This window comes from Arvicanthis niloticus, chromosome 8 (assembly GCF_011762505.2).
Source record: "Arvicanthis niloticus isolate mArvNil1 chromosome 8, mArvNil1.pat.X, whole genome shotgun sequence".
In the NCBI taxonomy this organism is placed as follows: Eukaryota; Metazoa; Chordata; class Mammalia; order Rodentia; family Muridae; genus Arvicanthis; species Arvicanthis niloticus.
In genome coordinates this window covers 9,639,151-9,662,587 of record NC_047665.1, presented here as the reverse complement: position 1 = coordinate 9,662,587, position 23,437 = coordinate 9,639,151, and the positions used below count along the sequence as shown (strand labels likewise).

At 50.6% G+C, this 23,437-nt stretch overlaps 1 protein-coding gene across 3 annotated transcripts in view; it reads left to right on the top strand.

Annotated features, from left to right (window-relative positions):
• Window positions 1-22,870, top strand: part of Cplx2 (complexin 2) — a 69,779-nt gene extending 46,909 nt beyond the window's left edge. For 2 of the 3 annotated variants that reach the window (XM_034510319.2, XM_034510317.2), the window contains 3 exons: window positions 17,769-17,887; window positions 17,978-18,153; window positions 18,682-22,870. In XM_034510319.2, the coding sequence (XP_034366210.1) occupies window positions 17,857-17,887; window positions 17,978-18,153; window positions 18,682-18,879 (405 nt within the window). In that variant the 5' untranslated portion in view covers window positions 17,769-17,856 and the 3' untranslated portion in view covers window positions 18,880-22,870. Of the gene's footprint in view, window positions 1-10,654; window positions 10,888-17,768; window positions 17,888-17,977; window positions 18,154-18,681 lie in introns of those variants that run through there. The other variant, XM_076939006.1, reaches the window with a different exon arrangement.
• Window positions 22,871-23,437: the final 567 nt, after the last annotated feature.

Sequence of the window (23,437 nt, the reverse complement as noted above, 5' to 3'; positions counted from 1 at the left end):
CATCCTGTGTATTCAGATATGGCCATACAAAATGGGATCTGTGGATACAAAGTTGGGATTTGGATACAGCTTTGAACTGGATCTCCAATGACCTTGAGTTCCGTTGCGTGTAGGGCCATGTTATCATATACCAGCTTGTGCCTGGCTCCTCCTTTAAGTGTAAATGTATTACATAGTAGCCTGTTCAAAAGGTAGAGTCTAGAAGGTCTCCAGTGGGCACAAACTGCCACAATTCTGAAGTGTAAGTAGAAAGGTAGTGTTTAGTGGTTGTCATCCCTGACCATAGGAGCAGAGGAGCTGAAGAGATGTGGGTTCTCCCAGTGTCATCAGGGATCTGCCTTTGCCATTCTCAAAGCTCTGGGCTTCTCTGTGTTGCCACTGGCCTCAGGTGGGCTCTTCCGAAAGTTGGCAAAAGTACCTAGAGCCTTAGGACTGCCAACCCCACAGCAACACCCAAGCTGGTTGTTATCGGCTTAGTGCCAGTTGCCCTGCAGGGGCAGTCCCTGAGGCCAGTGGGCATCTAGTGCTCTAATTAAGCTGGTTCTGAGTCAGATGCCCACCCACAGAAGTGAGCCATGACATCAGCTTCACCCAGAAGCTGTGTTAAAACTGTGTTGTCCCCACAGCAAATGACTCCCCAAACATCCCAAGGATAGAACACCACTGTGGACTCAAGCATGGAAGGAGTCCAGAGAGAATGTGTATGTGGCTTCCAGTTGGACCAGTGTAGGATGACAACAGGGTCCCAGAACTTCTTATTCACCCAGCGCCTGGGTCTACAAGTCCCATCCCTGAGATGGAAATGTCACAGGCTACAAGAAACCAAAGCAACCCCAAGAGAGTGATATGAAACCATTCCTGTGCTCTATACTTCCTGGAAATGGCCACTGACCATCAGCCAAAAGAGGCTTGGGTTTCACACTGAAGACTTACACATTCTGTGTCCTACAGTTTCTTACATCCCATGGAATAAACAAGAGGATTAGCAAGTTAAGAAAGAGAGCAAACAGCCTAGAAAGTAGTGTTTCGGAGCAGAGCCGTGGCGTACAGGCTGGGAGAGGGAGGGCTGAAGTCTATCCAGGGCTGGTGGATTTGGACTCCATGCTGCAGGCAAGAGTGAGTCAGAGGCGTCTTCTGAGCACAGGAGTGACAGGAGCCAGGGGAAGCTTTGCCATCCTAATGGAGCCAGATGAGGCACAGTGGAAAGTCACAGAGCTGATCAAAGGGCTGACAACAGGCCTGTGGAGGGAGTGGGAGAGTGAAGACTGAAAAACCAAGACAGGGGGAGTCTTGATCAAAGTCACCCAGGGCAGCAGGCTGTCCCACCGCTGGGCTGAGGCAGGAATGAGCAGCACTGGGGAATCAGAGGACATTGCTTTGTTCGGCTCCCATCAGAAGAGGTGAACCACACACAAAAGATGTCACTTACATAACTGTGACCCCACCCCCACCCCAAGAGGAGATGTAGTCTGAAAATGGAGACTAAATCACCAACAGAGAGTTCTGGAAAGACTGAGGGCCATTGCTGGGTGTCTGGGGTGATCCCTATTCATCTTCCAAGAAAACTCTTTCTGGAGCACTGAAGAGAAGTCTCTGGGCCCAAAGACACGAAGCAGGCAGCTGCCTCTTGTCTCAGCCCACCATAGCCCTGTCTCCTTCAGGAATCACCCTGACTCTGTGCCAAATTCTCCTACTAAGGAGGCAGAAATTGGCAGGTTTCGACAGGTGTTCCCCATACCCAGAAAAGACTCTGGCCTTTAGCACATGCTCATGGAGTCATCCCTTGGTATCCACAGGTGACTGACTACAGGATCCCTCAAAGACAAGGAGGCCACAGATGTGGATCATCTGTAAGCTGGCATGAAGGTGCCCAGCACTCCTGAAGAGGAGAGAGGGAAACAGAATCCTAGGTGGTCTTTGGCTATATAGTCAGTTCCAGGCCATCCTGGGCTACATGAGACCCTGTCTTCAACTGTCTTAGTCAGGGTCTATATTCCTGCACAAACATCATGACCAAGAAACAAGTTGGGGAGGAAAGGGTTTATTCAGCTTACACTTCCACACTGCTGTTCATCACCAAAGGAAGTCAGGACTGGAACTCAAGCAGGTCAGGAAGCAGAAGCTGATGCAGAGGCCATGGAGGGATGTTACTTACTGGCTTGCTTCCCCTGGCTTGCTCAGCTTGCTTTCTTATAGAACCCAGGACCACCAGCCCAGGGATGGCACCACCCACAATGGGCTGGGCCCTCCCTCCTTGACCACTAATTAAGAAAATGCCGTACAGCTGGATCTCATGGAGGCATTTCCTTTCTCTGTGCTAACTCCAGCTTGTGTCAAGCTGACACACAAAACCAGTCAGTACACAAACGAACAAACAAAAAAACAGAAAACATCTCTAGATTATTTACAATGCCTAAGACGGTATAAATGCTTTGCAACCCATTGTCCTGTATCGCTCGTGGTGTACTATAAAAGAAAAGGCCATATATCCTCAGTACAAAGGCAATATTTTCCAAAGACTTTGGATTATAGCTCAGTTGAGCCCAAGTAGATATGGAAGGCCTTCATGTTTCATCTGGATTGCACAGCCTGAGCCAACAAATCACACATGGTCATCTGGGCTGCAAAGAACGTGCCAGGTTATATAAATAGGACACTGTTTTATACAAGAGACTCGAGCATCCAAGACTGTTGGCATCCACAGGGGTCCTGGAAGTGACTCCCCCTTGGATACTGAGGGACCACTACACAGATGGCTTCTTCGGAGCTGATGGCTCGTGAGGAAGGAGCGGGTGCCGGGTGGTAGAAGAAGCTGTGGCCACCATGTGCTTTAAGGGGTGCCATCAGATGTATATTCTTCAAGCACCATCTCCCACAGATCCGGAAGCCAGTTAGAAAGAAAAAATTAGCAGGCAAGAGGTTAAAGGCTGAGTGGAGGAGAGTAGAAGCCTGCTTGGAGGAATGGGGGATCATTAAGCCTCAGGGTCGCATTCTGCACTTGACCTACAGCTTCTGTCTCTTGACCAACTTCAAACCTGAAATATTCAGCCCCCTAAGGAACAGTCCATGATGGGGTCCCCAGAATGTCCCCTCAGAGTCACCCAAATACTAAGAGCAGTTGCCCTGCAGCTGTACACTCAGCATGGCCTTCCAGAAAACTACCTGTCTCCTCTCTATAGATGAGGCCAACTGTAGTCACATACTAACTTCAGATGCGGATACTGATGTTTCTTAGCTGTGTCAGCCTGAACGCAGCGGCCATTAACCTCTCTGCACCTGGATGTTGCTAACTGAAAATGGAGGGCAGGTAATGGCATTTACGGTAACAAAGTGGAGCACTGAGGAGCAAGTGGGAATCTCCTACCCCAAAAGACAGAATCCCCTCTGCTGGAGTACCTTTGAGCTTCGTTTCTGGCTATGTCTTCAGAAGATCTTTCGCTGCCAAATAAAAGAGGCCACTTGTTTTATTTTGTTTTCTCACCAGAGAGAAACAGCTGGAGGTTGAGGAAAACCAGAAACAGCCATTTCTAAATGTGTATGTGTGGAAATTTTCTCCTGTTGTTGAGCCTGATTTCTGAGCCCCACTGGACTTCCTTCAGGTGGCTCCCCCTAGGGAGTACTTCGCCCCAGTCTCCTATGTTTGGAAAAGAAGCCAGCGAAGGAGAAGAAGAAGGACAAAGGTCACTCTACTTACCTTAGCATTCTGTTCTGTTCTTTCTCATCACAACATAAACTCTAAAGATATTTAAAGGCAGAATTCTTAGCCAAGGAGGTCCTAAAAGGAAGCTGTGTCCAATGGCCACACTGTCCCAAACTCTTGCCAGAGAGCTGGGAGAAGCTGATATTTAGGGGCTAAGCTGTCATTTTTCAAAGCAGAGCCCCATCCAAGCCTTCTGACTACGCCGGGAGGTAGAGATGGCTTTGCCATTGTTAGTAATGAGAAAACTGAGCCCCAATACTCATCACATACACAGGAAGGCCAGAGGGCAACTGAGACTCCATCTATACCTCTCCATGGCAGAACCATGTTGTCTCCTCATGGGAGAAGTGTCTGCGATTATTCAAATACTCTAAAACCTTTGAAGTCAGGAGCCTCAGAGCCCCTGTCTCTTCCCTGCTAGGAGCTTCCATCTGGCTAGCAAGCTGTGTGTGAGAGACTCCACCCCCCCCCCAGCTCCCCCCAGCTCCCTCTTTGCTAGGACAGCACTTCGAATGTTGAAATAGCATGGAATGTTTGTGAGTATCTCTCCTCCGCTCTCGTCATAGAGTCTGGGAGCCAACAGGACCTTAAAAGTGTGACTCAAGAGTATGTGTGTATCTCCTGGTGTGAAGCAGAGGGTGGGGATCCGTTCAGGGAGTACCTGGCGGGCCATAGGCTCTCCATCCATCCTTGATAAATGAACGCATGCATGAGAAACACCTACCCCAAAGGGCAGTTGTGAGGCTTGAAGAGCTGGTACCGGTAATGTCCCTAAAATAGCATCTGGTAGGAAGGGAGTCCTTAAGAAAAGGTGTGGCCGGGCGCTGCTGGCTTACACCTACAAGGGACAGTTGCCTAGGAATTAGGAGGTTCATGAACTTGCTGCATGACTTTGGCCCCATTTTCCCGAGCTAGTACAGAAAACTGTTCAGTTTTATCACTGATGCTTTTGACCTTTATATGTGGGTCTCCTGATTGAAGCCGCGTGTGCACTGGGTGAGTATCCTGCCACTGCATGCTTTTAACTTTTGATGCCTTTGGGCGCTGCTGGCTTACACCTACAAGGGACAGTTGCCTAGGAATTAGGAGGTTCATGAACTTGCTGCATGACTTTGGCCCCATTTTCCCGAGCTAGTACAGAAAACTGTTCAGTTTTATCACTGATGCTTTTGACCTTTATATGTGGGTCTCCTGATTGAAGCCACGTGTGCACTGGGTGAGTATCCTGCCACTGCATGCTTTTAACTTTTGATGCCTTTTCACGGCCTCCTGTCCTCCCTGTCTCCCACTCACACAGACTCCTCCTACCCACGACCTCAAAAACCAGCATCCTGAGGCTCTTTGAAACGATCTTTTATCTCCTGACCAGAGGCCCAGGAGTTTATTATCATCTGTCCGTGTTCCTCAATATCTCTTGCTTTAATAAAACAGCAATAATATCCTCCCCGTTCCTTTATCAACAAGCAAGATCTATCTGTGGACCAGCGCATGCGGGTCCTAACTGGACGCAGACATGACTTTCTCCTCACCCACTCTGTGCACAAAGCCCTGCCAGTTACCTTCGCACCAACAGGGAGAATATGGGTCCTCACATGCACAAGTGACTTGTGACAACGGTCCTTCAAGGGAGGGGTGGGGGAGGAGCTTTCAAAAGAAAATAGAGCAAGGAACCTAGAAAGCAAGCGTTCTTCCCAGATGGAGAGGCTCCCAACTCCAAGCTCTAGACACAGATTTGCAGAACTGAAGATTGTGACATTGAGTGAGTGTGTGGACCCTCTGTTAATCCTAAAACAGTCTGTGACTCCATGATTCAGGTTTTTTGCATAAGACTGGGTATGAAATCACAACACTCTCAGATTCTACAGGCTCAAGACCAGGGTTTTCCAGCCAGTGCATGGGTTGGAAACTCCTGGAGAGCCAATAAAAGATGCAAGTCCCGTGCCACAGACTGCTTTGCTCCATGTGGAATAAGGCCTGCAAATCTGCAGAGTGTTTAAAGACACATCCCCCTGCTCCATCTCTTCTGAGTAAGAGTGGGACCCTGTGACATATAATGTCTAAGAGACCCCATTCTGAGATTTAAAGTGAGATTCTCGCTTGGACTTCTGCTTTCCATGTGCTGAAAGGAAGGCTTCTATGGTGTAAGAACTGTCTTTGATCAGGTTTTTGGCAGGGAGAGGAGGAGACCAAGAGTCTACAAGGTGTGAGGACCATTGAGAATGGGGTCCTCTGAAGGTCCAGGTAACAGAATCTAATACTGCACCCACTATGCAAGAGCAAGGCATGGGTCAGATCTTAGAAATCAGAGCCTGAAAGACCATGGCATCGGAGGTCATCAGAGACAGGGACATCTGGCCATGTCCAGAAGAATTGGAAGGGCTCAGGTAGATGAAAGGGGACAGAAGTCACAACAGGACACTTGGGGAAAAAAAAAAAAAAAAAAAAAAAACCCAGACACGACAAGGGGAATCACATCCAAACAACCTCCTTTTGGTAGATAGTGAGACTGGAAAACAGACAGGAAAATGCAAGGTTTCGGGGAAGCTCAGATGAGAGGGAGCGACTGGGTAGGGATGCCCCAGAGTACACTGTGTGGGCCGGAACCCGGCTGCTTTGACATGCTAATGGGTGCCTGGATGGGGAGATGGGCATGGATAAAGGGCATGCAGGACCCACGAGGAACTGGTAGGCGGATGCTAGTGGGGAGACAAACTGGAGACGAGGCTCTGGGGACCAGAACGGATCCCTAGAGAATTTCCACAGACACACTCATGTGTTACCAGTGAGTCAGGGTGCAGATGTGAAATCTCAGAACCTTCTGGAAAACTACAGGGTTCTAGGGGTCTTTCTCCTTCCCAATTGGGCAGGAGCTGGTGTGCTGGTTTACAGCCCTTATGGTGGAGAGAAAGTGGAAGGAGACTCGTCACCCCCAGTAGCATATTTTGCATGTTTGCACAGTGGTCAGGACAAATTTCTGGCTGGTCATGGAGCTACGTGCTTGTGCTGCCCCACACAATGACCCCTTGTGGCACGTATTTATACCTGCTCATAGCAACCCAGGACCACCATCCTAACACTTGGGTCATCTCTAGTTGATAGCAACATTGGTAACCAGAAACAGTGGCATACCCTTAGAACCTCTGACTCTAGCACAATCCATCTAAATTGGGCCCCATGGCACACAGCCATTTGGTATACACAATATTGTACATGTGTACCCTTGCCTTACAGAGGAATCCTCTGTAACATCATTGAAATATTCTGTTGTAAAATGAAGTTAGCTGCATACGTACTATCACATTGGCTCTTAACAGGAGGGACTCAGCAGCAAACAGTGAGAGTCGGTGGCAGCAGACCCAGGCATATAATAAATACAACAGTAATGGCCCCCACGTCCTCCATGGATGCTGCCCACTCCCACACTGGCCATGTGCACAGGTACACCATTGCACAGTGATGAGTTTGCCTTCATACTGTGCCATTCCTTGTTGACAAAGGTAGACTGGGAGATTCTCACCGTCCCCTAGCCATTGTTGGTGACAAGAAGGAAGATAGTCACCAGCAGAGCAATATAACGGGAACCTTTCTCTACGCTCCAACCCCCACCGTTCTTTCTTCTTCTGGCACCAGGCCACCCTCCCAAACCAAGGCCAATGCTGCCCCTCCAGGCTCAAACTAGAACCACAGGATGTGGGCAGCTCAGGCCTCCCTGAACCCAGTCCCTACCAGCTGAGGTATGCTGCAGCTGGCAAAGCTCCAGTCAGACCAGAGCTGTCATTTCCTTTTTTTTCCCCATGGCATCCAGAGTGCTCCCTGGGGTGAGGGAGGTGACGGGGGGGGGGGGGGTGTTATGGAGGGGGGAGCTGACCTTTAGACAGGCACTCTCTGGAAGCTGTTCTCACTGACATGCACATTTGCAGCCTGTGACAGCTGTCATTCCTCACGCACTGTTCCTCGGTGCTGTTGAAGTCCTAGCACTGGATTTCCTAATTGGCTTCCTAGTGAACATCCGAGGCAGAGCCACACCATTTCGTGAATCTTTCCAAACCTGGCTCCCTCTTCCTGCTCTCAACGCTGCTCTGTGAAGACCAGAGGCTGCCTGCTTGCACCTCCCATGCCCACGCTCCCTTACAGTGAGCTGGATTAGAGAGGCAGGAGGGGGAAGAAATACCGCAGTCTGCATGACAGCACCCTGAACTGAGTGTAAATATATGGTGTGCATGTGTACGTGTGTGAGCAAGTACACGTGCTTACCAGCTTACATGCATGTGTGTGTGTGTTAGAAACCAGAAAACGGGATATATATATATGTGGATATAGATATAGATATAGATATAGATATAGATATAGATATAGATATAGATTGCAAGCATTCCACTTGCATAGGTTACAGAAAGTTGGAACATGCCAAAAGAGAAACAGTCCAGAATGTGAGAAGGCCCATAAGTCCCAGTGCCCTGTCAGCTGAAATCCTGGCTTTGTTCAAGACTCACTCCCCCCCCCCCGGGCTTCAATGTCTGCATCTTGAAAATAATGGTTTGTAGAAATTAAATGAAAAAGTATAATTTATATAAAAAACCCCAAAGTTGGCACCTCAGGCCTGTTGGGAGCGTAGTTCATTGCTGAGGTTAGTGGCATTATCATTGTTAGGGGATATTTGGAACAGTCAGCTACTTTTCTTAAATAATAACAGAGAATTTGGGAACCATGTCCGGGCAGAACGGACTCCTCTCTCCACCTCTATTTGGCTGTGAAATCGTTCTGCTGTGAGCTATCCCTAATTGATCAACAGGACGAAGCCTCAAACTTGACCAAACTGAACTTCTGCTCATCAGTAAGATTTCTGTGACTAGGCTCAGTTCATGTCAAATAATGAGGATTTTTTTAAAAAAAATAATAAGATAAAGAGAGATTCACAAAAGGCTTGGATTCAAATGTAACTGCCGCCTGGATGGTCCTCTTATCCAACTGCAGCTAATGGCCTTGAGCAGACGCACAGGCAGGGCTGGATAGCACCAACTGAGATCTGGGTCTTCCTCTTAGAGCTACAGCCTGCCTCTCTTTACCCATTGCTCTAAGGCCATCTCCAGCAATGGGGGAGGGGCAGGGAGAACCTTGTAGTCTGGTCTTCCACCGTATTGGTTATTGGTCCGATCAGCAAGCATGCCCTTAGCATCTACTTTGCCAACTACTAAACTGAGTCAATTTCAATTAAGCAAGACTCATCGGCCCTTCCAGGACTAACACCCCCTCAGTTCTGTCCTGAGAGTAGGAAGCCGCTCGCTCTCGGGCCCTTCAACATCACCAGCCCTAGCCAGCAGTTTCTCGAGAGCATTGCACAGCAGTTTCTCGGGAGCCGGATGGATCCCGGTGCTCGGTCTTTTTCTGAAGTGTAAGTTGGATTTCAATCCTAGCGTGATCAATGTCCATGTCAAAGGCAAATCCCCAGTTGCAGCCAGAGTGCAGCTGGCACAGGCTCCACTCACAGGGCTTGTTTGCTGAAGAACTTGTAGAAAAGAGGAGGGGGAGGGAGGAGCGGGTGGGGGCTGCAGGTCTGGAAATGTCAGATCTCTTGGTTTAGAACTCCCCTCGAGCATTAGTGGCCAGTCTAAGTCACTCTAATGAAACAAGAGCATCACACACACACACACACACACACCCCTTAAGTCACCTCAGGAAATGACAGGGAAATAATGAGCATGCTGAGACCCCAACCATCCTAAACAGAGGGGCCCTGCCATTATACAAATGGTCTCCTTCCTGGTCTGAAGGAGAGCAGGGTGTATACACCAATATCTTCCGACTTGTCCGGCTCCCCCACGTTGAGGCATCTACTATGAACCCCTCCTTCCTCTCCCCAGATCCTGCCCTACTGCAGCTTTTGCTCCTGGGAGAGAAGCCATCCCTCTCATCTCAGAAGCAGAAGTCATCTCCACTCTGACATAGCTCTGATGGATGCATGAACTCCTGCACAGCTTCCAAAGGCCAGGTGCAAGGCCCTCCTCCCTGGAGCCATTTTCCTGCACCTCTGGCTAGTTGAAAGGAAAGGGTGGGGAGCCAATAGATGACAGGCAGAAAGGAAAGGCTCATTAGGAGAGGAGTATGAGCGGGGTGGGGAGGGGGCTGAACAAGGAACAGGGGTCCCCCTGCGTCGGACTCCCTTCTCTTCCCTGGGCTTAGGAGAGAAAGCGGTGCCTTCTAAAATAACAGTACCAGAGAACTATGCCTTCTTCAGAGGATAACAGATTGACAGAGGACAAGGAGTGGCTCGCCTGGGGTTCCCCCTGCAATTTTGCAGCAGTCTTTCGCTTCTGGGTCCAGAGCAGGGAGTTCTGGGGTGAGTGCGTAGCTGGACACGATAGTTATAAACTGCACAAATGATGTGACCGTGGACTGCCTAGTTCAGAAGCTGCTCACAGGCAAGACTCAGTGGGCACAGAAGGGGGTAATTGAAACTGGGGTTCCTTTAAGGAAGTGGGCACCCCAACAGGAGTATGCCTGTGCCCAGAGTAACCAAAAAGAACTTTCCTGAAGAGGCGACTCCTTTGGTTTCTGCTTTTAAAACCCCTTCTTCCACTCCTGCCCCCATAGCCTCTCCAAACCTTTGAGCTTGTGGTTCTTGGAGCTTGGACACAAGAGTTGGGAAAGGAAGGCCAGCTGAAGGCAGATTGGTAGGGCTTAATGCAGGGAGAATGAAAGAGGAGAAAGGAGGAAAGGAAGAAGGGAGAATGGGGGAGGAAACAGTGAGAGGGAAAGGAGGATGAGGAGAGGGCAAACGGAAAGGAGAGGGGGAGAAAAGGAAGGGAGGGCAGGAGGGAGAGGGAGGGAAAGGGAGGGAGAGAAGAAGGAAAGGGAGGAAGAGAGGAAGAGAGGGAGAGAGGGAGAGAGGGAGAGAGGGAGAGAGGGAGAGAGAGAGAGAGAGAGAGAGAGAGAGAGAGAGAGAGAGAGAGAGAGAGAGAGGTTTTGAATTTCCCTTCTGGAAGAGAAGCTGTACGGCGTCAGGGCCTGGCTGAGGGGCGTGATTGGAGGGCGCCTTCAGCATCCGCCCGCCCGCGGCAGCAGCCTCGGCCCCAGCTCGCCTGGCGGAGTTACACCAGGCAGCGGCGCGAGCTGGCTGAGCACACCGCACCGCCTGCTGGAGTCAGCCGGAGCCCTGCAGTGGCTTAGACGGTTGCTGGGACCACCAGGTCGGTGCTGGCCGTGGGCCGGGGAGGCGGAGCCGGGCTGGGGGCAGTAGGGGATCGCTCTGGCTCCGGAACAGGGGGGAAGCCGGGCAGTGCGGCTTTGAGGGGCTCCCCAAGACCGTGGGGCGCTGCACTGGGGACTGCGGCCCCTGGCCGCTTGGTGTGGTGCTGAAGGGACAGCTCCCCGCGGAGGCCAGGGGGACGGCTGGTGCCGCAGACTCGGGGCAGGCAGATGTGGACAGATGCGCATCTAGAGCAGGGACAGTGGGGCTTGGGGAGCTCGGACCGCCCCGAGTGCGGAGACTCAAGTGTGAACCTAGAGAACAACTTCGAGCCCGCAAGACTAGGGTGGGGGACGTGGTCCTCGGCTACTTGGGGTGTGGCTACCCCTGAAGCCCTCCCGGGCTCTCTGCTACAGGAGCAGAGAGTCACCCCGAGGGGTAGAGTTCGGTTCCCAAGGGAATCCGAGGGTGGCAGAGGCCAGGTGGAGAGAGGAGAACCCACGTCGGTGGGGGGCAGGGGGGCTATTTGTCCTCTTCCCCCAGAAGCGCTGTTGGAGTACCACGAGCCTGTGCAGGGGTTACAGGCTGCTCCTCAGTCTCAGACCGTCCCCTCCCTGGCAAAGTTTAAGAGCAGGCTAGGGTTCAGAATTGAGAGACGTGTGTTGGGGGGAGGGGGACACGCATTGACCAACTGAGAGCCCCAGGACAGAGCTGTTGCCAGTGCTGGTCTCCGTGAGGGCCCGGGGAGCGGCGCCTGGAAGCCTGCCCTCTCTTCTGTAGGGGAAAGCCTCCCCACTTTCGTGACCCAGACGAGTGATCCTTTTACTCTGGCCCAACCTCTCCCCGCAACCCGACCCGCCACCTCCAAGGCTTGCTTCTAGGGGTGTGGGATGGGGAAGTAGGGGAGATGTCCTCTGTCTTGGCCACCGCCATTAGCGTGGAGTCCCTTGCAAAACAAAACAAAACAAAACAAAAAAACAACAATAACAAAAAACCAACCAAGTGTTGAATTGAGTTGTGATTGTAGCCTGTACTTGAATCATAGAAAAACAGCCGCAAAAACAAACACTGCAGGTGCTCATGTGTGCTTGTTAGAAAGAGGGGCCCGGTTCCTGGGACTCGACGGAACTGGAGCAGGTGCCTTGGCTGGGACTGACAGCAGGGGTATAGGGGTGGGGTGGGGTCTGGGGGGAAGATGAGGGCCTGCCTGGGTCTCCCGTGACTCGCAGCATGAAAACATTTGCATCAACCTACCTACACCCCCTCCCCCTTTCCCCCAGTCCAACACCCTACCAGTACAGCAGTAGCAGCCTCCACCCCCACCAGCTCCCTTCCCGCGCGGAGACAGACGGCAGCTTTCCGCAGCACCGCTGAGGAGCGCCTCCTGGCGGTGAGGCCCAGATCCTCAACTGCACACAATCGGCAGGCCTCTCTGGCAGCCCGGTTGGTAGCTACAGGCGCACAAGCAAGCAAGCAAGCAAGCAAGCAAGCGCACACACACACACACCAGTGTCTAAGAGGTTTAGAATCAGACATGCAGGCTCATGCTTTGAGCCCGTGCACACAACATTAAATACCACTGAGCAAACACTCTGAGGCGGACATCCTCTGAGGATCCTCCAGATAGGTGAAATGGGTAAGACAGGCAACAGAGAAGCTCCTGCGCTAACAAAGGAAAGATACTCAGACAGCTAGAGCATGAATAGAAAGTGCCTTAGATCTCACAAAAGCAAGAACCCACCCTATCATGTCAAGCAGAACAGGATCTGCACAGAGGGAAGCACTGTTGGCAGAGGGTCTTAGAAAGTTAACGCAGCCACTGTAGTAGATGCCTATGACAACAACGAGGACACTTACTGGCTTAGACACTTGATTTGCATAATCTCGGTGCTCACAGCAGGCCTTGCACGCGGCGTTGACTGTCTCCATTTTACACATGAGAAAACATTAAGTTAAGTACTCAAGATCATTTAATAAGTAGTAGTGCCAAGATCTGAGCCAGCAGGGATGAGGTCAACCGGTCCTGTGGGAATAGTATGCCCAAATCACCCTGCCTCGGGTGGAGGTGGAAATGACATTGGGGCAGGGGGTTGCTGGTTAATACACACAATGGACAAGAGATGAGAAATGAGGGGTAAAGAAAGATGTCCGGTTCCAGACTGCAGGGCTTGAAGGTTACCAGACTGTGGTAGGTTTAACAAGGCCATGGGAAGCCAGTTGCCGGGTCAGAAGTTTGCGTGAACAAATGTGCCTTTGAGGAAGATGAATCTGAGGTCATGTGGAAGATAGGTTAAGAGCTGGAGAAGAGACAGAGTTATGAACCAAGGCAGTAAAGCAGGAGGAGGTGGGGTGAGCAGTGTCTAGAATTCTTCACTGTGCCCCTATCCCAATCATACCCAACTATGTGTGTTCTGCTGTGCAGTTAACTCTCTCCCCAGTTAACTAATGGCTGGGAGGACCAGTGTTGGAGAATGCCCTTGTTCTCTTCCACGGTGCCTGGTAGACAGGAGGTACTCAGAAGTGCAGGGTGCATGAGTGAGTGGGTGAGTGTGTGTGTGTGTGTAGTGACTGGAGGTTTCGGTTGAGGCCATTGTAGCAAAGCATGCCGGAGAACAAGATGGGAGCCCTGCAAGGCCGGGAACGCTCTTCCAGAGACTGAATTGGAAACGGCAAACAGCAGAGGGTTAAAAACGTGCAGGCATGGGAGAGAAAGCCACCGTGCATATGCGTGGCTAACTAAATCAGTAGGCACAGATGGGAGGTTTCCATGGGAGGAACAGAGGAAAGAGAAGGAAGAGTTTGCCTAGAGTGGGAACCAACAGAGAGGAGGAAAAAAAGACCTGTTTGAGGAGACCCAGGAGCCAAAGGGTGCTGTGTCATGGAATTCAGATCTGAGGCGGCTGAAGTTGGGGGAGGGGTAATGATCTGCATCAAATGCTATAAAAAGAGAACGAGACGGAGGACTGTGGGCACTGCTGGTCAGGCATGGATCTCCTGGCCGTGCTGGTGAGGGTGGCTCCTGGGTCCTGTGCTAAGACGGCAGGTCTCGGGAGCAGTAAGGAGATGAGAAGATGAGGGGAAGACTCTCTGGTACACTCCAGGGCAGAGAGTCAAAGAAGGCCATAGTTCAAGGAAAGGCTTCGGGAAGGGAGAAGATTCAAGAGACTGAGAAAGGACAGTAAAGATGTGGAGAAGTGCGGGATGGATCATAGAGGAAGAGGTACAGACAGAAAAATCTAGATCAGCGTCATCTAGGAGGAGGGAGATCCCTGGAGCTAGGAGAGGGAGGTTGCAGGTGTGCGAAATAGCCTTCATTAATCACGTTAATAATAGCCTCCATTTGCTGAGCACCTGTCACGTGACAAACGCAGCCCACAGATGATTTCTAACCTTCACACTGGCCGTGTAGCCCTTCTTTTATAGAGAAGATCCAGTTTCAAAGAGCTGCCTCATTGGAAGAAAGGGCCCCTTCTGCAGCCAGCCTGACCTGAGGGAAGTCTCCTGGTATGAGGGGGTTACACAGCCAAGCATTAGGTGGAACTCAGAGAACCCTGCAGACGAGGAAGAAGAAGGACACCACAAGAAAATGGCCCACAGAATCAACTAGCAGAGCTCATAGGGGTCCACAGAGACTGAACCGACAATCAGGGAGCCGCCATGGGTCTGACCCGGGTCCTCTGCAGATACGTTTATGGCTAAGTTGTTGTGTTCTTGTGGGACTTTTAACAGTGGAAGCAGGGACTGTCTCTGACTCTTGCTTGCTTGCTTGGGGGACCCTTTTCCTCCTGCTGGGTTGCCTCGTGCAGCCTTAATGTGGGATGTGCCGACTGTTATGCCGAGATGATATGCCACGTTTGGTTGATATCCCTTGGGAGGCCTGCCCTTTTTCTGAAGGAAAATGGAGGGGGAGAGGGGAAGTGGGGGGGAGAGATCAGGAGGAGAGGAGGGAGGAGACACTGCAGTTAAGATGTAATATGTGAATGATAAATAAAAATAATTTATTAAAAAAAGTTAAAACTAGAAGGAGGAGTAGAGGAAGTAAGAATGAAAAAGCAGAATTTGGTCCTCAGAAGTCACTTAGGATTCTCGCAAGCAGATGGGCAAAGAGGCTGCCTCACAGCTAAGAGGGCCACACTAAGGTTAGGCAACAGGACTTTAGACCCAAGCAGCCAAGCTAAGTTATGCCTCAGAATTACTTGGGGAGGAAGGGGGAAGGGGAGGGGGCTGGATTCGAGAAGAGGAGAGAACTGAGTTTTAAGATAAAGAAGGGAGGGGTTGAGGGTACAGCACCTAGGTCATGGAGACTTCTGCAGAGGCACTGGGGAGGGGTGTGGGAGAGCATCTGCCCAGGAGAGGTGTGCTGGAGTCGTGCAGCAAGTCAGGGACAGAGCTGAGCCCCTGCCCAGGTGCTCTGCTTTCCAACTGGAATCCTCTCAAATTAGACAACAGGCTGCACCTTCCACCACCACCTGGTAATTCTCTGAGCTCTGTGTAAACACCACGCAGAAACTCAAGAGTTCCTGAAATCACTCCGTTTGCTCACTGTTCATTTCCTGTTCTTAGAAATTAAGTCTTCTCCTGAGGTCTGAAATCAATAGGAACCAGCTCCACAGAGCTGAGCAACCTTCAAACTCAGATTTCTGGGTCGGGGTGGGTTCGCTTGCCTTTACCGAAAAACCTGTGTTCCTTTTGGGCTTAATGTGGTCCCGTAAATATGTAGTCAGCCTTGGCTGTCTTTTGTGTAAGTTTCCTTTACGCCTCCAGACACTTGACCTGCTATTTTTTTTTCCTTTAAATATCAGTACAAATATCACTTTAGCAATGCCCCATTTGGAACAAGCTGAATTGTTCCCAGAGACTCAGACCCAGTCTGGAATCTTTAACCAGTCTGGTACCAAAGCCCTTAGGAGCTTTTTCATCTGGTACATTATGATTTTTCTATACCAAAAATGGTATAGATCCCAGAAAATGATCTAACCCCGTAGACACATTCTTGGGTCCCTCATTATGAGAAACTCAGTCTCCTAATGATTTCTTGTTTTGAAAGAAATGAAGAGAATCCATCAACGAACAGCCTGTGACCTTGAACTTGACTTGGCTGCAATAACCAGCCTGGCAGAATTCTCTGTCATCATTTTCCCAGAGTCCTTTTTTCTTCCTAGAAAGTAATAGAGACTTAAAGTCTGTATGTGATAAAAGGCCCTAGAGGTGGGGAAGGCCTAGACCCAGTTAACCTCCACCCCACATCAAATTCCAGACAGTTACTGATGCAGCCACATGGGCAGCAGCCTTGTCTGTTAAAGAATCAGCATAGCCAGGCAGTGGTGGCGCACGCCTTTAATCCCAGCACTTGGGAGGCAGAGGCAGGACGATTTCTGAATTTGAAATCCTGGTCTACAGAGTGAGTTCCAGGACAGCCAGGGCTACACAGAGAAAAGGAGAAGGAGAATCAGTATAACTCAGGGACAGGAGAGATAGCTCAGGGGTTAAGAGCTGCTCTTGAGGACCCAGGTTCAATTGCAACCACGTGATGGCTCCCAACAATGTGTAACTCCAGTGCTTTGACACATTCTTCTGAACCACACACCTGTGGTACACTGACAAAAAAATATATGTATAAGTCGAAATAAACATTTAAAGACATTCTTCAGGAATCAGTACAACTCAACAATTAAAATAGGAGACTCTCAATTAGAGTGTCGGGGCCTATTTTCAGAGGTGTGGGGCCTCCAGCAGGATCCCAGTGCTCTGGTCTGCAGGCCCTCCACTATGGCTAGCCCCCCTCCACCACCATTGCTAGCCCCCACCTGCTCATCTTCTCCACACTGCATTCCAATTATGACTTTATTTGGAGAAAATCTTCTGAGAAAAAAAAACAATAAAAACATATAATAAAAATGGAAAACCAGTAATTTAGGGAGGAGGTTAGTAAACCAAGATTAGCAGAACACCTCCAAGGACCTCCCTCTGTAAAGGCCATAAGCTCTGAGGGGACAATATCCCCAATGCCCTCATGTGTAATTCAAAATAAAAAAATCAACATTAAGCTAGTAAACACAAAACTTACACACATGCTACAATGAAAAATACGTTATTTTCTATTTGTCTAATTTCCAAAGTCTGGACAGGTTCCCATTCATGCTAGCTATGCCTTTTTCTTTTTCATGCACTTCTGATTTTCTGGGGCCACAGGCACATGCTCATTTGCTTGGTGAGTTGAGCCAATGGCCCAGCCTGCTTCCTTTCTGCTCTCCACAGTAGCCCTGGCCCTGCCACTTCTGTTTCAGGGAAGAGGAAACTGAGACCATAAGGAAGGGGGTGTCACTTGCTGAAGGTCGTGTGACAGATAGCAAATGAGGGGACATTAAAACACAACTCTCCAAAATCCAATCTCATGTCTCCCCTCCTCGTTTTAATCAAATTAGAAAAAAAAAATGTGTTCAAACTGAAGGTTATAAAACAGGAACCAAGGCTGGAGAGATGCTCGAGGTTAAAAGTGTATAGTGTGGCAGCTTACAACCGTCTGTAACTTCAGTTCCAGGAGACCTGACGCCCTCTTCTGGCCTCCACAGGCACTGCACACACTTGGATGCACATCTACATGCAGGCAAAACACTCATATACATAAAATAAAAATAAATAAATAAATCCCCTTTAAAACATAATACAGAATAGAAACGAGAAGCTGCTTAATAGTAGATCCGCGCCTGGCCCTTAATACACACTCAATAGATACCTCTCCTCTTTCTTCCTAGCAAGGCATCGAGCCTTACTCTCAATCAGTGATCCCTTGTCAGAACAAGAATAAGGCTGCCCTGGCTCAGTCTCTAACACCTACCTGGGAAGAGAGCTCTCCGTCTGATCCTCCCTCCCCTTCTGCAGGTGGGCTCATTTCCCAAAGGCAGACCAGCCAGGAGTGCTGAATGCGAAATCAGACACGGGCTAGGGAGCACTAACCAAAGCCTGCAGGATGGACTTCGTCATGAAGCAAGCCCTCGGAGGTGAGTTCCCTCCCACGCACCCTCGACCCACCTGCCTTCCCTGTCCCTGACCACGTATTTTTCCTCCCTGACCACTCCACACCCCTGTAGGGGCCACCAAGGACATGGGGAAGATGCTGGGGGGAGAGGAGGAGAAGGACCCAGACGCACAGAAGAAGGAAGAGGAGCGGCAGGAGGCCCTGAGACAGCAGGAGGAAGAGCGCAAGGCCAAACACGCCCGCATGGAAGCGGAGCGCGAGAAAGTCCGGCAGCAGATCCGAGACAAGGTGAGCAGCCCTTGCAAGCCCCACCTCTGACTCCCCTGAACCCCCAGATCTCATCTTAGATCCGATTCTCCCCGAGCCTCACTCTCATCAGGAAAACGAGTGTCTTGGGAACATGCCCTCGAAGATTATACGTAACTAAGCACATAGAAAACGCAGCACTAGCTATGGCGAACCATCCTGTGTCGTCCATTTAGTGTCTAGTAGCATCACGCTGTAAATCACAGGTAGCCTTCCGTCAGCCAGCCAGCCAGTCGTGTCACAGAAATATGCCTCAGAACGTAGGAAGGCATTCAACATTCAGAACTTTGAGGATTTCAAACGGATAAAGGGGTATTATTGGTAAGTGCGAATTTTAAAAGAAACCGCGTCGTGGTCTTTTATATATCAGTCACCTGCTAAGGACTGGGCTTAGTTCTCCGGGGAAGGCAGCTTTCCCCGGGAGCTTAAAAGTGTTGATGCGACACATCAGCCAACCTTCTTCTCTCCCTGACTTGACTTCGTGCTTCTCTCTGTCCCTCTTCTCCCCAGTACGGGCTGAAGAAGAAAGAAGAGAAAGAGGCAGAGGAGAAGGCAGCCCTGGAACAACCCTGTGAGGGAAGCCTGACCCGACCCAAGAAGGCCATCCCTGCAGGCTGTGGGGACGAGGAGGAGGAGGAAGAGGAGAGCATCCTGGACACAGTGCTCAAATATCTGCCGGGGCCACTGCAGGACATGTTCAAGAAGTAACCCGTCCTCCTCCAGCCCCTTCCATGTTATGACTTTTTTTTTTTTTTTTTTTTTTTTTTTTTTGGTGTTTAGTCTTTTTTTTTTTTTTTTTTTTTAGTCTTTTTTTTTTCTCTCTCTCTCTCTCTTTTTATTCAGTTAAGTCTCAGTTCCAAAGGAGAAAACCTCAGTTGGCCTCTGCCCCCTTTCCCTAGTCAGGGACTCCTCCCCTCTGCAATCCTTTACAAACCCTTCATCCTAGGGTTTCTAGTCCTGTTTCACTCCCAAGTAGCTTGAAAAAAAAAAAAAGAAGAAGAAGAAGACAGCTTTACTCCAGCAGGGGGGGGGCATCGAACCCAGAGCCAAAGGCACTGGGTGTCCCTCCAGAAGCCCATGGTCTATGTTAGTGTGGTAAACTCCCCCCCATACATTCCTTCATGCTCCCCACTGCCAGGAGGACCACTGTCCCCAGCCAGCCAAAGTAATGACACATTCCAGCCCTGCCCAGCATGCTGACCTTTGGCCTCTGAACCCCCAGTGGGAGTCCAGGTCAGGGCAGAGGCCCCAGTGGTCTGGCTCCACGAAGGCTATTCAGAGTAAGCCTGTCCTGGAGAGCCTAGCTCTGAGAGGCTCTAGCTGGGTCTGGCCAGGTTAGAACCTGGGCAGGAGGCTTGGGATGCCCTCTTTCCTCTTCCTGATGCCGCTGGCCAGGAGCACACCTCTCCCCAACCCAACCTAAAGAAGCATGGCCCCTGCCAAGCTGCCCCCTCCAAATGGATCCTCTTTGGACTTTAGCACATCTATGGAGGAGCCCAGGGCTGGGCAACCCCTTATTCTCTCTCATCCGACTTAGGCCTGGGACCCCCACTGCCAGGCTAGGCCCCAGTTTGCCCAGCCAAGGGGCTACCCAGGCCCCCAGAAAATACTTGGAGCCATCGGGCAGTGATGGTCTGTGCCATGAGGCTCCTCATTGGTACAGCCAAACTGCCCCCATTCCTGTCCACCCTTCTTCCCTCCATGTTCTGTCCATGTGCTTCCAAGTCCCCATTGCCCCCAGGAGGACCTGTCTTGGCCAAAGCCCCAAACAGCTGGGGAGAAGCCAATTGCCACTTGACAAAAGACTGTCCATTCATCCCACTGGCCAAGAGTCAGCGCTCCTCTGGGATGTATAGGACTGGTACGTGTCCTCACGTACCACATTGTCAAAGCTTCCTGCTCTGTGACTTGTGTAGAAATGGAGAGATGGGGGGAGTCCTCACACACTAGATAATGTATGGGAGACCCATCAGACATCTAGGTGCCGTGTGTCTTGAGATCGCATGTGTATGTGTTTGCTCTGTGTTACAGGCTGTTTATCTGATGTACCTCGTGTCTGTGTTTGTGGGACATAGTATACCTGAGTTTCAGTTATGTTCTCAGTATGTGCTAGCCATCTCACGTGTTTAAAGATTGCATGTGTTAGCTTGTATATGCATGTACTTTCAAAATGGCATGTGTGTCAAGAGTGACAGGTTACATGTTAGCCGCAGACATGTGTGTTTGAGAGAACTGTCATGTGGGCTAAGACTGGTGTTCATGTGTGTGGGTCTAAAGCAAGCAGTTGTATGCATAAGTACAAGTTCTTGCTTGGAGAGCAAGAACCAGACTAAGATGCTTCCTCCCAACCCTGAGACTGTTAGTCACAGATGGCCACCTCTGACAGGAGACCTTACCTTGGCCTAGAGTCCTCCCACCCTTGGGGGTTTCCTACCTGAGGTCCTCAGAATGCTACTGGGACAGACCCAGGCAGTACCCCAGGAAGCCATGCTGGGCCCCTACCAGGGCCTATCCCAAAAGCAGGGGCCCAGGAGGGGGCGACTTGCCCACCCCTGAAGCCTTTGTCCCACTGGCCCCAGTTTGCATTCTGCAGGTTTTCCATTTTAGTGGACTTATGTTTTTATTTCGGAGAAGACAGACGTCTTCCCTGTCCGTTTCCAATAGTTAAAGCCATATCAGTTAGACCGCAATACTTTAAAGATGAGACAAAACAATCCGTATGTGTAGGGAACCAGAAAAGTCCCCTGGTCTCTCCCTCTCTAAGGAGCAGGGCCTCGGCAGCTCCAGCTCCCGGGACTTACCCTCCCCCCCACCCTACCCTCTTGGGCCCCTGTGTCATCCCACAGGGGGCCAGTGTTTGTGTCTATGTCTGTGGTGGGGAGCCATCTTGCACCCCTATTGTCTGCTTGTTTCTGTTTTTTTATCCTGAGCAGGATGGTCATTCTCAAGAGCCTTGGGGTCCTGGGCCAGAGACAGGCAGGGACCAGTCCAGGGGCCCCGGGCCTCCCTAGACCCTGAGTGTGACACCCACCTACCCCCTCACTTGAAGGTAGGGAAGGACACTAGTGTTAAGAAAGAACTAACCTTTAACAGGGGCTCTTAGACCTCAAAGGTAATGGCACAGTACAGAGCACCAGATAGGGTAGTGGAGAACAAGACTCGGGGGGCTGCAAATAGGCAAGGAAGCCCAGCCATGCAAGAACCCACATGGACCCAAGAGACTCCAGACCCTTCAACTGAAGTCCTTGGCAGTTTCCATGGCTCCTCTGCGCCCACAGTGGGATCAGGGCTTTTCAGCCCCACTCAGTGCCCTTCAGGCTAGGCTGGCTTAGTCTAGATTTATGACTCCTTTCTGTCCCCCAGCAACAGATCCTGAGGTCCTTTGAAGGTGGCGGCAAGAGAATTTCTACTCGGTACATACCTGGTTCCACCCACACAAAGCCCAGGGAGATATAATGATTGATATTTCTGGCACAGCCTGGGCTATAGGGAGAAAACAATTGGCCACCCTGGAAGGATGCTATGTACCACACATTCATAGGAGGACAGAACTTGGGTGCTTGAGCATTGGAAAGGATGTTCAATCGATGTGCCTAGAGTAGGAGGGGTGTGTGTTCCACAGAATGGGCAGACGAATAGATCATGCAGAAGTGCAGTGTGCAAACGGCATGCTGAAAAGAGGAGACATGTGACACACATATGCATACACATATACATGCATACACATACATACACATGCACACATACACATGCATACACATACATACACATGCATACACATGCATACTCATACACACATACATACACATACACACATACATATACATACATACATGCATGCATACACACACATACACACACAGCATGGATGATGGCTGGAGATGGAATGAGGCACATCACTGACAGACATGTGCACTCTTTAGAAAGGTCATCAGACTCCTGCACCTGGAAATCACCACTAGCAAGAAGAAAGGGGGCTTCTCTGGGCCTCTATGGAGATGACACGGGATATCCAGAGTACATGTCCTCCATTTGAGCTCCAAAGCACCAGAAAATGAGTCCTTAGTGGCGAAACTTCACGGTGCTTCCTGTGGAAGTAAGAGCGCCCTCTATAGGCCATCCCAGGTAAATGAGAGTAGAAGAGACAAGCTCAGAAACCCCTCACACACGGCACAGCTGGTGAGCATCCTAAAGGCTTGTGTCTAGGCTAAGCGTGGCATGGGGTTTCCATGAAGCTAGCAGAGTTGCCCACCCACAGCTCGGCCTCCATCTTCCTATGGTTTGGCTAGCTTGACCTCACTGGGAGGCCTGGGGCTCAGACTGGCTCCCATGGGGGGTGTCTCCCAGCAAATGTCCCCTGCTCTAGTCCCCATTCCTGTTATCCTGCCCTTCTCACCAGGGAGAGACCCGAGGTGCTCCTGCTGGCCCCCGGGATGGAGGTGGGAAGTCCCACTGAGACCCAGGTGAGATGGACCATCCTATTCATGTAGGGGAACCTCTTTCCCACAACTGTGCTGTGTCCTTGTTGCTCTGCTTCCTTTAAATGTGTCAGTCTCTGGGGGAAGGGAGGGCCACGCCCCCCACACCCCCCTTGAACCTGACCAAAAGCCATGGCCGTGCTCCCCACTTTGTATGACGCAAATGCTAAGATGATGTACAAAACCAACCAAGATGACAAAGAAAAAGACCTTGTACAGCAGCTGTCCATCTGTCTGCCTTCTTCTGTCTGTTAGCACTGCGGGTGATGGGAGACAACCAACAGCTCCAGATACCCCAAACACCCTCGGCCATACCCCCAGCTTCCAGCCAAGACACTATAGAAATTACCTCAGAGATTAATGGAGGCCAGACTTATGGCTGGCCCAAGTACCAGGACTGATCTACCTCCCAAGGCCAACTCCACAATCTCAGGGATTGGCAGGGCAGGGGCCTGTGTTGTACAGGCTGACCCTCACTCTCATTCCATCTCAGACTGCCCCTCTCCACTCCTCGGGGGTGTGGCATCCTAAGAACACCATGAACATAACAGATGGGCAAATGTCTATCAGTTGTTCATTCTGCAAACACGGATGGACATCTCCCTGCTGAGCCTGGGAGGCTTACAGGAAGGAGGCTGAGGGCACACAGATAGGACACAGACTCACCTCGTTGAGGGCTCAGGGTAAGACCCCTTTCATTTCCTTGCCTCTGGGCAGATTGGTCAGATCAAATACCCAGCCCAAAGTGAGGCCCCATTTCTCCTGGCTTCTCAGCACTTCCCATTGTA